Below are 16,031 nucleotides of genomic sequence, written 5' to 3' on the forward strand. Positions count from 1 at the left end.
CAACAGAGTGGTTTGTAAATATCCTTCTGTCTCAGCTACAGATTTAAGCCAAAACATGGTGGCCTAAAGTCAATGTTCCACCATCAAGTTTGAAGATTTAAAAGAGGGACCAAGAAGATATTATAAATATGGGAAGTGAGCAGCACTAGAATAGAAGACTGAGTGGCGAGACTTGTGGAGAATGAGGTGTTCAAATGAATGAATGAATGAAAGAAGGAGAGAGAGAGAGAAGGAAGACCTAAGGCCAGTGTGTACAGCACCCGGTCAGCTGCACCCTTAAAAATGCTTCTAGCTTCAGGACTTCCCTGAATTGTTTATCATTTTTAGCATGACATGGTACACATTCATTTTAATGTTCGTTCATTTTAACAGCCAAATCAAACCGTGTTGCAGACATGTCATGAATTATCTGAGCAATTCTCCATTGGTGGAGACTTCACATGCCTTCAATTATTTTTTCATTACAAATGAAATCACTGTGAAAATCCTTCTGTTTCCATTCTGGTGCATTTATAAGAAAGTATTAGGATAGATTTCTGGTAGAATTGCTGTTCAAAAGATATTCATACACTGTTTTTAAAGAAGGAAGCAGATATGTCACTAAAGTTATTTTAAAATACTTTCTTATTCACAAAAAAAAAATGCTTAGGAAGTCACAGATGTCCCAGGACTGGAACTTTTGTGATATATTTAAAAAACTGTGATCAAGTTAAAGAGTAACCTGTTTCTTACAGACCATTTTTGCTGTTGGCTATGGACTCCAACTTATCCTGACTCCTCTGTACCTTTATGGGATTTTTTTTTTCAGTGAATCAACTATATTGCATTTCTTTGATGGACTTACCTGTCCATAGGAAATATGCAGATTTTCCTGGTTCTCATAAAAAATGTTATAGGTCTTCAATAAAGAATTAAGTTGTTCCCTAAAAAAAAAGTTATATTCAGTTACAATCTGTCTTTGGCTTTTTAATGGTGAAAGGCACTGCCGGTGCTGCCAGGTCGCACAGGTGTGACATGGAAAGAAGCGGTTTGCTGGAATCGTACTGTTCTGTCATTTTAACGTGATGTAGGTCATTGAGAACTGAAGGCTTCTTGGGACCCAGATAAACATGAGAGGCATTAATTTGTAAATAAATAGCCAAAGAAGGGACATGACTGAGGACAAAAGTGGTAAGGAGAGTGTTCTATAGCGGAAGGCCGCTGTAAAATAGAGATTTGGTTTTGCATTCCTTTTTTGTTTTGCAACATTTAACCAACCTAAGTGAAGCACATAGGATTTGCCTGGCATTATGCTCCCCACTGGGGATAGAGCCAAAGGTCCAGGAAGGGTCGCTGCTCCTGAGTATTCGACCCTTTGTGGCACATGGGCCCTGAGGTGGGAGGGAGGGGGCCGGTTGTCTCCTGACACACCTCCATCCTTTCCCCTTTGCTGCCACAGCCCAGGATGCTCATCTGACCTATTCTGGTGGTCCAACTATTGTCTCTCACCTGGACCATTGCAAGTTTCCTAAAAACCTCCCTGTATCTGTTTGTCTATTTTCAACAGCAGCAGTTATTTTAATTTATACTTGATCATATCTCTTTTGTTCAAACTTCTCATTATTAATGCCAACATCCTTCCAATGACTTCAAAGGCCAAATGTGACTTTTGCTGCGTTACACCTTCGAACTCATTTCCTGCTTTTCTCTCCACTCACTACTCTCCATCACTGCCTGCCTTGATGTACCTTGAACACTCCAGGTGCCTCAGGGCTGCTGTATTGTTGATTCTCTATTTGGAGTCATCTTCCCTCCAAACCGTCACAGTGATAGCATGTTCATTCTTTAAAAATATTTACTCAAAAGTCATCTTCTCAAGGAGTCCTTCTTGACCACCCAGTCTAGAAGTTTTCCTTCTCAAACATTTATCTTCTTTGCTTCTGCTGCTTAAACACCACTTAATCTTTATATGTTTTACTTATATTCTTGCAATAGATATATATTCCTATGTATTATAAGAATATATATTTTATAGTATTGTCTTATATTCTGCCCCCCTTGTCCTCTGCTAGACCATACCTCCCTGAGAGTAGGCATGTCAGTATGTTTTGTTCACACTCTATTTCTTGCGCCCTGAAGAGGGTCAGGTACATAGTAAGAACTCAGAAAATGCTGGCTGAATCAAGTGATCAGAGAAATTTTTATTCCTAAAACAACAAAACATACTGAAGAAAAAGGGAAAGGCTTTTTAAAAAAAAAGTAAATGAATTTATATGGGAGAAATCTCATGATATTAAACTTCCACATATCTCAATCACTAAAGTCCCTTGATCCTCAATGTGTCTCTCTCCCATAAGAATCTTGGCCCCACAAAGGCAGGGGTTTTGGTCCGCCCAATAAAAATTCATTGCTGTCTTTGCAGTGCTTAGAACCGAGACTTGTTCCTGGTAGGTTCTTAGTCAATAAATACTGAATATGGACTGACAGAATTTATGTATATTAAGTGTTACATGTTTGCGATCACATTCTTTTTCCATTTGACTACTTTCTTGTTATTTTTTCATGTGCACATTTCCCAGGATCAATACACTCCACACAACGACCCCATTAAAAAGTTTCTGCAGCATTCGTACGTGCTATCGTTTCATGTCCCAACTGGGTTACTTTAGAATTTTAGTGTTAATAAATATTTCTGTTCTAAATATCAATGAGCACACTGATTTTGTGCCTTGGCGTCATTTCTGTGGGATACTTCCTAAAAAATTATAGTACCAGTAAAGATCATGAACATTTTTAGAGCTCTTACCATTGAGTGCCAGAGCAGCATACAGAAATTTCGGGTTCACTTGGGATGCAACTCCTGATATGCTGAGCTGTGAGAGTTGTTATTAAAGCAAATGAATTTTTACATAATCTTATTCCCTCAGCTTCTGTTTCTGATAAAACTGCTCAATAAGGTATAGTGCAAGTATCCTTTAAAGTATTTACCTCAGGATTATGTAAAATTAGAAAGATTATTCTCTGGGAACAAGCTATTTGGAAAATGTTTCTGTATGTGAACAAAACCTTCCTCCATCGAAATGGGCCTCCAAATGACCCAGGCAATTGGCAGACTGTGGTCTTGGGCCATCTGCTTTTTGTAAATAAAGTTTTATTGGAATACAGCCACACTAATTTGTTGGCTTATTGTCGATGCTTTCCTGATAGAACTGAGGAGTTGAATCATTGTGACAGAAACCAGATGTCCCACAAAGCCTAAAATGTGTATTACCTGGCCCTATGCAGAGAAAGTCAGCCAAGCTATCAAATATCACAGAAGTTTTCCTTCTTTTTTCTTTCTTCTCTTTTCTTTCTTTCTTTCTTTCTTTCTTTCTTTCTTTCTTTCTTTCTTTCTTTCTTTCTTTCTTTTTTTTTTTTACCACAGGCAGGATCTTTCTGTCAATAATACTTTGAATAAATATTGGAGTATGAGAGGAGAGTAGAGCAAGCTCGGTAAAATAGTGTTGAAATAAAATTAGGTAAGTTAATGGTGCAATAAAGTGAGGAATTAGCAAAGAATATTCAGAAGTTAGCTGAACAACTATATCAGTGGTGATTGCATACCAAATACTGAAAGATTATCACATTTAATTATATGTTTCTGACCAGAGGACCTTTTAAAGATGATTCCTTTATACAGCTAATGGGTCTAATACAACACAGAATAACAGGTAGCTTGAACATTCTAAGTTGACTTGTTGGCATTATGAGCATAAGGAGCTGAAATGTTATTGTCAGATTGACCATCCACTAACTGATTCAAATCACGTCCTCTAACAGAACACCTGTACTAGTGGCCACTCATTCATACATTCGCTGTGTTAGCACAATCAAGAGGCCTCAGTCATATTCTGAGGGTGAGTGAGAGCTTGGAGGAGGAGATGTACAGCAAACTCTGGAGGGTGGGAATTAAATCAGGAAGAGGTGAGGAGCTTACTAAGCAAAGTAAACAGTAACAAGGACATGTGACTCTATAGTTGTTGTGGAGAAAACTCAAGGAGTTGGGATTCTGAGTGTACCATGTAAAATGGAGAGTGGTGAGCAATGAGCTGAAGAAGCAGATAGGAAGCTCATGAACCATTTCAAGAAGCTTAGAATTCACCCTACAAGCAATGGGCAGCTACTGAAGGTTCTTGGCAAGAAAAAGACATGAGGATGCTAAGGGCCACTAGGGAACTTAAGGAAAACAGATTTCAGGACAGGACAAGATGTAACAAGATGAGTGGGACCATTGCAACAGTATTGGGGTAGAGGGGCAGGAATTAGGCTATGTTTCATGGAAAGGGGACCAGGTGCCCCACATGTATGGAAGGATCTACAGTCTAAAAGGGACTGAAAATAAGTATAGGGATTAAGTGCTTTAGGAAATCCAAAGGTAGTCACCGAAGTGTTATCTAGGCAGCCTTAGTCAGGAAAGGGGACACTGATTTTATGTACGTTGTGACTTGTCAATGTTACTGTAATAGACTTTTAGGGTACACTTAAATGTTACATATGGACCACCCCCCAAAACAGAAAAGAGAACCCTTCCCTCTCAGCACCCAAAGAGTTCACCCAACTAAAACCAGATTGCTTGGCAACAGTTCAATTGCCCTAACAAAGCTATAAAATGGGTGATAAGAAATGGATTCCACATCTAATCTGCTTAGTTTATAAATATGTGGCACGTAGAAGCCACAAGGATACCCAAGAAGTAGATGCAAGGTTCAGTCAAACAGCCTATACATTTTATGTGTGATATATAAAAAATTGGCTTTCTAAGATCTGGATGCTTTTTAGAAAACATCACACGGTAAATAATCTAGATAGTGTTTTTACAAAACTAGGGAATGGCAAGCTTCCATGTAAACTGGATATCTAACTACATTATGATTATGATATCTAACACAGAATCTTAATCTTCCTCAGGACAGACCCTGGCACTGCTCCCTGGCAGTGCAGAGAGAGGATCCTGACAGATGCTGATGGACACCCAGAATTTCTCATTGAGGTTCCTGGAAGAGTGCTGGCCAGGGACAGACTTAACATGCGGTGACAGATGTAGAGGAAGGATGCAGAGGAGAGTGCAGGGCTCCTGCTCCTTTAAGGCTCCCAGCTCAGTTTTAATGAGTAATAACAGATCCAGTGTTAAGTGTAAAATAGTTATGTGTACTTTGCACTTTGTGGTCTGAATTGCCGCAGCTCAGCAGATGGGAATACCCACATTCTGATGTTTGCTGTGAAAAACAGACTTAGCAAGAAATTAGTTCCTCAATCTTATCACGCTATTTAGCTGCCCGGAAGAAAACCATTTTTATTGGATCTTATAAAGCTCTAATAAGCATGGACATTGGACAGCATGATGTGTGAAAGTGAATTATGCTCTATATAGATAAAAAGGATGTCAAATGTTACTTGTAATAACAGCCCCATCTCGTTTTACTAATGATTTATGGCATAATTAAGTGGATATTGGATTCCTTTCCTGGAAACTGAAAATCCCCCTCCCATTCTTTACTAAGTGATTCTTACAGTGTGGATTCACTGAAGGCAAACCATAAATACTACTGTATGTTGTATTCCAACATAAACTTCAGAGACTGCTACGTGGCACAAATTAAACTTCAGGGGAACATACAGCCCAGCGTAGCCACCAAAGGCATATTTGGCCATGACTGTGCTTCCTGAGTTTTTGTTACTTCTGCCTCTTGGAGTCTTGCTGGAAAGTGTTCAGGCTCCAAAGAAGGCAGCCACTGAACGGCAGCAGGACAGCAGCATTGGAAAGAACATTCCACTGTGTGTTGCCTCCTTTAAGAGCAAGAATCTAAAATACATGAAAGAGTCTCTTCAAAGAAATGAAAAACTGAGGCAGAATAAAAATGCTAACTTGCTCTTTTACACTTTTTTCTTCTCTGAAAAAGTACCCCCTCACAAATGGTTTTGTTCAAAATGTTAAATTTTAGAAATGAGATTAACAATTGCATGTTAGGTTCAAAAAACAATGGAAACTTATGTATATTTTTCTAAAATAACTATGAATTAAACATGTAAAAGTAATAGATTGATCATTTGCTGAGAATTAGGGTTGTAATTTTTATTTCACATGTTGCAGTTCTTATACCTCCCGAAGTCTACATAATAAGTACATAATACATTCATAATGCTTTCACAATTTTACTTCCATAAAAACATAATACAAAGGCCTCTATGTCTGGGGAAATGTGGAACCAGGGGCGAGGAGAACAGAGTAAGTGCAGGCTCATCATGAACACATTTACTGAAACAAACCATCATTTCATATTTCTGACGTATGCAAGCAGTAGCAGAATTCCCATAACCCACTTTATCCTTCATTACTGTCAACCTGAATTCTGGAATTAAAATTGCACCCTTGCAGCCCCTCTTTGAGAAGTGGCCACAGCCCCAGGTTGTTTTTGCCTCAGGCTTCATCTCCTGCCTCAAACCAAGAGGAAAGAATGCCTTTCAACCTTTGCATGGAGACCTTCCCCAGCTAGCAAAGTAGGTTATTCACATTTCCATTGCAAATGAGGGGACTGGGTTCCACAGTCTGAAACCTGAGAAGATGGAAAGAGGGTGACTATCTCGATGGAAGGGAAAATGCAAAGCCTAAATAACCAGAGAGCTCCAAATTTGCCTAACTCTTCCCCACTTCCTTTCAAGGGGTTGCCCTTTCTGAACAGGAAGGGTTTCTAACATTTCTAGCGACTTTTTGCTGAGACTATCGCTAATTACTGCTGCAGGTTGGGGTCAGAGTGCCTGTGATTTGTTTGCTTTGTTCTTCTAAGCAGTTCTATCGTATAAGACCCTAACGCCCTCTTCCGTGCTCACAACTGACAATTTAAAAATTGGGGCAGGGTCGGGGGAGTGGAAAGAGAAGGACCTGGGAGTTTCGTAATCCAATCCTGACCAGACCCGTCTGTCTCCACCACATAACCCAACCTCGGGCTGCTTTTGGCCATTTTGTAACTTTTGTGTTTTCTGGTCCTTTCGTTCGCCTTTTCAAGGTTTCCCCATAAAACACGGCCCCAGAGCCCCTAGCGGGTCGAAGGGTGGGCTTCTCTCAAGCCCGCAACACCTAAACTCAGATAAGAACAAAAAGAGTAAGAAAAAATGTTACAGTATTAAGAAGAAACTTGAAGTAATGGCTAGTCAATAAGTACAAAACAAAGAAAAACACTCAAAATGTGTTCTGATTATAAAAACTCCACTGTGTAAGAGAACGGCTTTAGCTAGTCCAAACATGTCACTGGATTTGATTAGACATGGAAGAGGGGATAAAAAGGGAGCGGCAAAGAAAGATTGCATCATTTATCGAAGTACTAGTCTTCTGCAGAAAACAGGAATGTGCTCTAGATCTGATACCTGATTTTTAAAGAGAATGCCTTTATTAGGGTAAATATCAGTATTTGATACTTTAATACACTAGCATATTTTCCAACAGCCTCAGATGAGGGTACACACTTATCTAATTCCTCTCCCTCTGTGGTCTGGCATCTAAAGATTTTTATGAAAGAAATATATTTTAAAAATTAACAACATATTGTTCTAGTTCGCAGCTGCATGAGCTGCTTCCACATTAGACTTTGGTTTTCGTTATCACATGCAACTGGCTTCCTAGGAGCAGACCAAGAAGTTTGTGAACAGGGAAGAAACACGAGGACAACCTATGTTTTACAATCTTCTCTGGTCTAAAACACAAAGAAATATGGTCTCTGGTTCACAACCCCTAACACCATGTGCAAATCAGTATCAATCTTTACATTTCTATTCTAATCCACAGCAGGGACTTGAAACTATGTCCACTTTGTTGTTGTAGCTGACTGTTCTGGAGAGAACAGGTAAACATTTAATGCCCAAGAAAATGCATGGGAGAATTAGTTACAAACATGTTGTGTCCTGTGTGTGCGGACAACAGGCAACATGGTGGTATGTATGCTTACGTTAGATCAGGGGTTGTAAAACCGGAGCCGGCACCAGAATTACCTGAGCGACTTTTTGAAACACAGATTGTGAGTGCCCCCCGCCCCCAAGGTTTCTGATTGAGTAAGTCTGGGATGGGTCCTGAGAATATGCATCTCTAGCATGTTCCTGGGTGATTTTGATGCTGCTTGGCTACGGCTCACATGTTAAAATCTATTCTTTTAGATGTTAGGGTCCTGAGAATCCAAGTGATATTTTTCTTTTAGGGAAAAGTAAGTCTTTTTGCTGGCAGATTGCAGGTTGAAATAGGCGGTCATTCCAATTAAAACTATGATAGTTACAAGTAACTGGCCCACTAACACCTGCTTCTCTCCCCATGTTACTGAAGGAAGAACCCTGTGCTTTCGGACCTTCCTGGGAGGATGTTTGTTCTAGTTTCCTATTGCTGCAGTTACAAATTATTACAAACATAGTGGTTTTAAACAGCACAAATATGTATATTAGCTTACAGTTTCTTAGGTCAAAATGCAGGTCTCATTGGTTATAATCAAGCAGCAGAGCTGCATTCCTTCTGAAGTTTCTAGGGGAGAGTACATCTCCTGGCTTTCTCCAGTTTCCAGGGTCTGCCCACATTCCTTGGGTTCTGGCTCCCCTTTCCACCTTCAGTGCCAGCACTGGCCCTTGAGTCATTCTCAGTAGCAAAACTCTGACACTGGCTCTTCTCAAATAGCTCCTTAATGATTACACTGGCTTTAATCTCAGCTGATTAATATTGCTGGCTTAATTCCACCTGCAGTCTTAATTCTGTCTTGCCATGTAATGTAAAATAGTCATAGCTTCAGGGGATCATCTTTGAGAGGCCATTATTCTGCTTATTATGGACTTAAGAGTGCTTCCTATCTAAATAGTGCTGGGAGACCTGGGAGACATCTTGTTGGACATCAGAATCTGTATTTTGACAAAGATCCCCAGGAAATTTGCATGTACATGAAAGTTGAGAGAAGCCCTGATGTAGGTAATCACCTTGCTGCTAGATATGAATCTGTATTTAAGGGTAACACATGTCGAGTCTAAATACTAAATTCCTGACTCAGTTTTTTGAGGTAGGTTACTGCCATACTCCTTCATAACCACCCAAAATTTATGGAAGAATTACTATGTTACTGACAACACAATAGATGCTGGGGGCACTGCAATCTGTACAACCAATGAGGCCCCTGCAGTGATGGGACTTACTTTCTAGAGGAGGAAGACAGGAGAACAAATGAAGAAACACGTAAGTCTGCAGAGGGATGAGTGCTAGGAGAACAATAACACAAGACCCTGTGATGCGGTGCACTGAAGAGGTCATTTTAGACAGGGCCATCAGGAGGCCCAAAATACTCACCCGGAACCTCAGTGATGGAAAGGAGCTGGCCATGAAGAGTCGGGAGAGTGTTCCAGGCATGGGCCACGGGCCGCACCCTGTGTGTAGGACTAAGCTTGGCATGATTGGAGGAGAGAAAGAGGGGAAGAGGGGCTCAAGATGAGGTTCTAAAGGTCCTCCAGGCCAGCTCATGTTGGGCCTTAGAGACGCCTTATGGTAAGGATTCTGCAGTAGAAACCTTTAAAGATTCAAGCAAGGCACTGTGACTTACATTGTAAAGGAAACTTCTGGCTGCTGGGGGAGAATGGACTGTGAGGACAGGGAGTGGAAGCAGGATGCCCAATTACAAGGTGGTTGCAGTTGTCCAGGCAAGAGACAATAGTGGCTTGGACTAGACGGTGAGAAGAGGTTGGATTTTGGAGGTGGAGCTGACTGGGCTTGCTTCGGGGCTGGGTATCGAGATGAGGGAATGGAGCAATGAGATTGGTATCTAACCTCTATTGGAGGTCTTGTTCCTCATTTTTCCACGAGTTAAAGTTTCATTTCAGGCTCCCTAACACAGGCCTGATAGATTGTTTTTAAGTTGGCTGAAAAGTAAACAGTGTTGTGCCACGTAGCACCAGGCATTATTGGAACAGACGCAAGCTGGTTGTAAAATACACCCTTTGTGTATGAAAAGCTGGAGGTTTTGTGCTTATTAAGGAAGATGGGCTGGACTTCACAGTCTGATGCCCTTTGTTCCTTTGGGATGAGGAAACAATGTTTATCTAGTCTGCTAATGCAGACTTTCAGTTATTCTGCTGATATGTCTTTCAGCCTCTGGGATTATTGGGATTGTCACAGAGTGTCTGAAACACAACAGGTGGTCATGGATCCTCAGCGCCATCCTTGTGAGTGGGAGCCAGACAGGAGCTTTCCTCACCTCCCTCTTCTGTAGTGCAGCTGTGGCTTTGACCACCGATTCCTCGTCCATTTGAGAACATATATATTGGACAACCACCTTGTTTCTCTTCCGGGCATCCTCCAACTATTCTGCATACTCTATACAGAGTACATAGAACACAACTCATCATATCATCTGTTTTGTTTACCATCCTTAAATGTTTCCCATTGTTCTTGGATAAAAACCCCTAACCCTTATCACAATAGGTAAAGTCCTGCTTGGTCTCTCTTCCTCTTTAGCCTCCTTTCAAAAGACGCTTCTCCCCATGTCCTATACCTTGGCCACACTGCGTATGTCTCGCGTGCTGGAGCTGTGTTTCCCCCGGCCATAAACATTTTAGGCTGACTCTCAGGGTTAGGAATGCTCTCCTGCTCACTCCCTTCAACTTGCCAGCTCCATCCTCCTTCAGATCTCTGGACCGTTCTTGCTTAAGCTAGGTCCTTATTCTCCCCTAAAACTGGGTTCCTTTCCTTTTGAACACTTCCCCTCCATTTGTTGTCAGAGCTTTAGACCTGTGGTTCTCAAAGTGTCATTCCCAGGCCAGTGGCATCCGTACCACCTAGGATCTTGTTAGGCAAATGGTCACTCCAACCTAGACCTACTGAATCAGAAACTCTGGGAATGGGGTCCAGCAATTTTTCGTTCAGTAAGCTCTCTGAGTGGTTCTGATGAAGGCTCAAGTTGGAGATCTGTTCTGAGACCTCCCTGGTCTGTTTTTGCTCAAAATTCCATACCCCAGCTTCTAGTACAGCTTCTGGCTTGCAGTATGCTCTTGGTAATTATTTGTTTAGAGAATAAAAAAATAGAAAATTAAACCCTGATGCATTTTTAAAGGAAAAAAATCTTTCACCAGTGTAACTAACATATCCAGAAATTCAAGTGAACTCCATAGGTTAATATATTTCTAGAGTCTTTGAATTTTTATTTGATCAGACTTTCTATTGAAATATTTTTACTTTATCTTGGACAGATAGATGATCTTATTGTTTAGTAGTGGACTGAAGTAGTGAAATAGATAAAGGTGAAGTAAATGTATTTTGCTGGGAATAACAGTCATACTGATATGCTTAATGACTATTGACAATAATGCTCATTGAAAATATCTGATATAAAGAAAGCTGAAAAGTGAACTTTTTCACACATCTGGGGGTACATTATGGACCAATTGTGACACAGTAACAAATGTGATATCTAAATTCTCCTAATGAAAATTTCTTTTGTTTTCACTAGGTCATCAAACATAAATAATAAGAACTTTAAAATAAATTTTTAGAAACAATCTCCATATAGAAAAAAAATTCTCATTTTAAAAAAGATGGCTCTAAAGATGAATCAAACATTCTCCCTGGCTTATTTTAGAATCCTGACTCCTTATAATACTATGTCTGAGGGCCGGCTCCCTCCCCCTTTATTAGAGACGTCAAGCGGACTTCAGGGAAGTGGTGCGCTGTCTTTCTAAACCTGCAGGCAGGGCATGCCGGGCACACGGCGTGTGCTCTAGTTCCTTTGCTCAAGAGAAGGTCCTGGCCGTGAACTTGGCAAATATTGCCCTCTGGCTTTCCCAGCCAGGTAGCAGCAGCCTCTGAACACCGGTTCTTTGTGCTGAGTTTGTGCTCAGAGGTGCAGGAGGCGGGCTCCTTTGTTTCAGCCAGGGGTGCTGGCCAACACACTTGAAAAAAGAAACTGTTTGGAATAGTACACTTTCTGCTAAAATTTATTACATCATGCTAATTAAAGTTATTTACTAAGGACAGGAATGTGCATGTGCCTGGTGGGCTGCCCTTGGAAGGGTGGCCGCCTGTGAGGGTTTGTATTAGGTTTCTAAGTAGGAGAAAGAGTCTAACAGCTTTACAGAGTGAAACCCAATCTGCATTCAAACACCGAATTCACCTTTTTTTCAAGCACAGGGCTGGCATTTACTCACCTCTAAAGTGCCCTGATTTCAGCCTAGGACTTAAAATGAAAGCACTTCAAAAGCATTCATGTGAAACCATTTTTTAAGAAATCAGCTCCCTTTGAATATTAACCAGGTGAAACAACAGAGTAGTGAGGACCCCGGGCAATGAAACAGCAACTGGAACTCAGTCCTGTGAGCACGAAGCTAACACCGCCAACACCCTTTGCCCAAAGAAGTTTCTAAATTCAGAATTCCCACCCAGTAGGAAGACAAATTTTATGTTGATTACTGGGCTATTAATATTAAAACCTTTCATTTTATTGATCATATGTAGTTCTTATGAAATTGGCTGAAACTAAAATTTCCATCAGGCAGATTCTATTTTTGTATTAATTTCCATTATTTTTGTGTATTTCTGTGAAAAAAACAAAAATCCCTTAGTTAGTTGGTTATTCTGTCTTGTTTGCTAGGACAATGACGAGTACAGAAGGGGAGCTGAAGAGCTGCACGTTGAGCGAATAAGTCAATAAAGATGTTTGCCAGATCTGTGCCGTGTTAAATGTCATTGGTGGTCAGTGATGCTTTTAAAGTTTCTGGCCACTTCTTTGTAAAGACATCCCGAGGTTCCAAGAACTTTGTTTGCTCCAGGTGGTCTGAAGTCCTCAGGCTTTCATCCTTTCCTACTCTGAGCAGTGGCCCTTAGACTTCATTCACTGTGCATGGGAATCACCTGCAGAGTTCTGGGGTGGAACCCAGGGTCTGCATTTTTCTGAAGCCTGATTGGGAGGCTTAGTTTCATTGTGACATACTTTATTGCAGGCTAATTATAAAATGGGAAGGCATATAGATTCTCTAGTTTTGTTAGTTTTCTTTCTCCTATTACATTTCTGATTATCAGAAAGTATTTATAAAAATATTTTCAGAGGTGGAAAATCGTGTAGAGTACTGACTTTTAGGCTACTTTGCAGGAAAATGGTTAACACATTCTGGCTGAGACCTGTGGCTGTGTTATTTGGACTACTTACTCATGTACTGTGTTCCTGATTTGGGGTAACTCCCAGTATCATCTGCTGTCTAAGTTTTTCTAATTGATTCCTCTTTTTAAGTAAGTGTTTTATTCATCATGAGCAATAATGTTTGTAAAATCAAAATTTTCATGTGCGCATTATACTTCCCTAATACGTTCTGCAATTGTTCAAATAAAAATCAATTATATATGTTTCACTTAAAATCATCCAGGTGCCCCACCTTGGAAACAGGATGCAAAATATGTTTGGCGCTTACCCTCAAAGGGTTTACATTATACCTCAGGCCACCAAGCATCTGTTATGAGACAATAAAGACTTAAGCTGTTGGTGAGAGAGAAAACTCATCAAATGTTTTTAGAAAGCTAATATTTGTAGTGATAACATTAGATTTATTTGCACTCTTTGATCGAGTATTTCCAACTCTGTGAACTAGCCCTTGTGTATTGAAAAAATTGGAGCCATCTTGAGGGTCAAAATTAAAGGAATGCCTCTATTAAGATACTTCTATATCATTGAATGCTGCAATGCCGTTACAATCACCTTTAAAAAGATTTTTAATGGTAAATAAAAATATCTCTGATATATGCCAGGTGTGTAAAACAAGATACAGTATGATCTCAACTATGGCAAATAGAATCCTTCCAAGATGGGGAATATGACAAAATTAAATAGTGTACATGTTTCCTCAGTAATGAGACTATGGATAATCTTTATTTTTTAAATCTATATATTTCTATATTTTCTCAGCTTTTATAATTACATAAAATATAAATATATAAAATATAAAAAAGTTACCAAATCATCATATTTAATAATTTGGAAATAAATATTTTAAAAGAACAAGTATACAAGTAATTAAAACAGGCTAATTAAACTCTTACTGCAGTTCAGGGAGGATTTCAAGGGGAAAGTGAAAAGCTGAGACTGGGAAACAAAATATTACAAAAGAAACAGAAGTTGACTTGGTAAATTCTAGTGTCTGTGTCAGGGAAAATTTGTGATTTTCACATTCCGACTTCGCAGATGAACAAAAGAAGGGAATGTGGCAATCCAGGGTAGAAGTTACCATTGGCTGGTCGCGGCTACAGTGAAATTGACATAGACCTTATTAGAACTGAACTAGGAGCTCTATAAAGGTGGAAGAAAACTGTTTCAGAGAAAGGACCAGGGGGATAAACAACCAAGAAAGTAAAGAGAAATGCATGCATACCAATGACAGGAGATATGGAGCCAGGACAGAAATACCCCTAAGAGCAGACAGGAGTCAGGGAGGCCACAGGAGCTTCTCTATGACATTTGTCTTGAGTTTTTTTCAGGGAAGAGAGGTTGATGACAGGGTGTGCAGACAGAGGATTGTAAAGGGAGGTGATCTCGTACCTGTTTAGAGTATATTTTAATCTGATTGTAAGGATGAGTCTAAAGATTTGAGTGAGAAAGGCCCTTGCTTCCTCAGGAATTCAGGCTGTAGAGCTGCTGCGTCAGAGCTGAAGTGACTAAGGGACAACGGTTGTACCCTCCGAGGTTGTAACCTGAGAGGTGGGCCCCGGGAGCAATTTAGCAATGCACTGGCAGGGGCAGATGGGAGTCAGGATTTCACGAGCTGAACTGAGTCATGCAGAGTTGGACAATAGGACGATATGTACAGGGCTTCGTACATTCTTTTCCTATGCTCCGTGCTTTTCCTTCTCTGAACTTTCCTCCTGCTAAGGGAACTTTTAAATTTGTTTTCCTGATTAGTTAAACTTACACAGCACAAAAGGCATCGAGGCAAAAAGGAACACTGGTGTAGGCCCAAGGCTGTTGTCTTTGGAGATACCTCTCTTCCTTCTGTAATTTTCTTTGGGAGGAGGCAAATGTGGTAGGGCTATCACCCCGTTCTTCCCCTTCTGTCACTCTCTTGGGAGCCTTTCAGCTTTTATTCACAAGCTCTCCCATCTTCTCCATCATCTTACTTTGAACCTCATTTGCCTCCTGCTTCTTTTCCATCTTTTACTTTTACTTTTTCTCTTCCCAAACTGCCATCTTTCTGGCCCTCCCAACAATGCCCATCTTGTTACCATGTCCATTTCTTACCAGTCTCTAGGACCTTCTGCCCCTTTTATCTTCTTTTTTATGTGGGGCCTACTTTCCTTGACCGCCATTATTGGTAATCTACACTTAATATTTAAAAAATAAATTTCTCAGTTTTTCATTTCAATTTTATAACTCCTCAACTGCCTTCTTCCCCTTGTATATCCATCAATGCTTCAGTTATCTTGACATCCTGAAGTGGTTTCATTCATTCAGGTACCCTGAAATGTTGAGATGTTGTCATATATATTATAAGTGCTAGATATCTTCTGGACAAACCTCATATACACACATACACACAAGGTATGTCCAGAAAAAGTCCAGGCATTGTTAATAATAAGAATGGTTTGCACAACATTGATGTAAACTGACAGTGAAGAAGAGTGGACTGGAATGTACATCATGAACAATGATGACTTCACTGTACTAGTCAGTAGGGGACAGTAGATGCTGTTGAGTGAGCACGTGTACTGTGTGGCTTCACATTCAAAATGACTGAGCGAGTAGAGCAACAAATCTGCATCTAATTTTGCATTAAGCTTGAACATTCCTTCACAGAAACTATTCGCATGATTCAGAAGGCCACAGCTATAAGCAACTGGTGATTGGCAGCTTCATCACAATAGTGTGCCCACTCATGCATCACATCTTCTGCAGAGTTTTTTTGTGAAACATCAAATCACCCAGCTGACTCAGCCCCCCTACAGCCCAGATTTGGTGCCCTGTGACTTCTGGCTTTTACCCAAACTAAAGTCACCTTTGAAAGGCAAAAGATTTCAGACCTTCAAT

General features: G+C 40.3%; 1 protein-coding gene across 7 annotated transcripts in view; it reads right to left on the reverse strand.

The window, feature by feature from the left end:
* RASSF6 (Ras association domain family member 6) overlaps positions 1-16,031 on the reverse strand; it is a 58,717-nt gene that overhangs the window by 29,443 nt on the left and 13,243 nt on the right. For 5 of the 7 annotated variants that reach the window (XM_024579565.3, XM_045185287.2, XM_045185299.3 and 2 more), the window contains one exon: positions 845-923. The exons of 1 other annotated variant lie outside the window; for it this stretch is intronic. In XM_024579565.3, coding sequence (XP_024435333.2) covers positions 845-923 — 79 coding nt within the window. Of the gene's footprint in view, positions 1-844; positions 924-3,250; positions 3,386-16,031 lie in introns of those variants that run through there. One more of the 7 variants, XM_045185304.3, reaches the window with a different exon arrangement.

Source organism: Desmodus rotundus, chromosome 4, assembly GCF_022682495.2.
Source record: "Desmodus rotundus isolate HL8 chromosome 4, HLdesRot8A.1, whole genome shotgun sequence".
Lineage (NCBI taxonomy): Eukaryota > Metazoa > Chordata > Mammalia > Chiroptera > Phyllostomidae > Desmodus > Desmodus rotundus.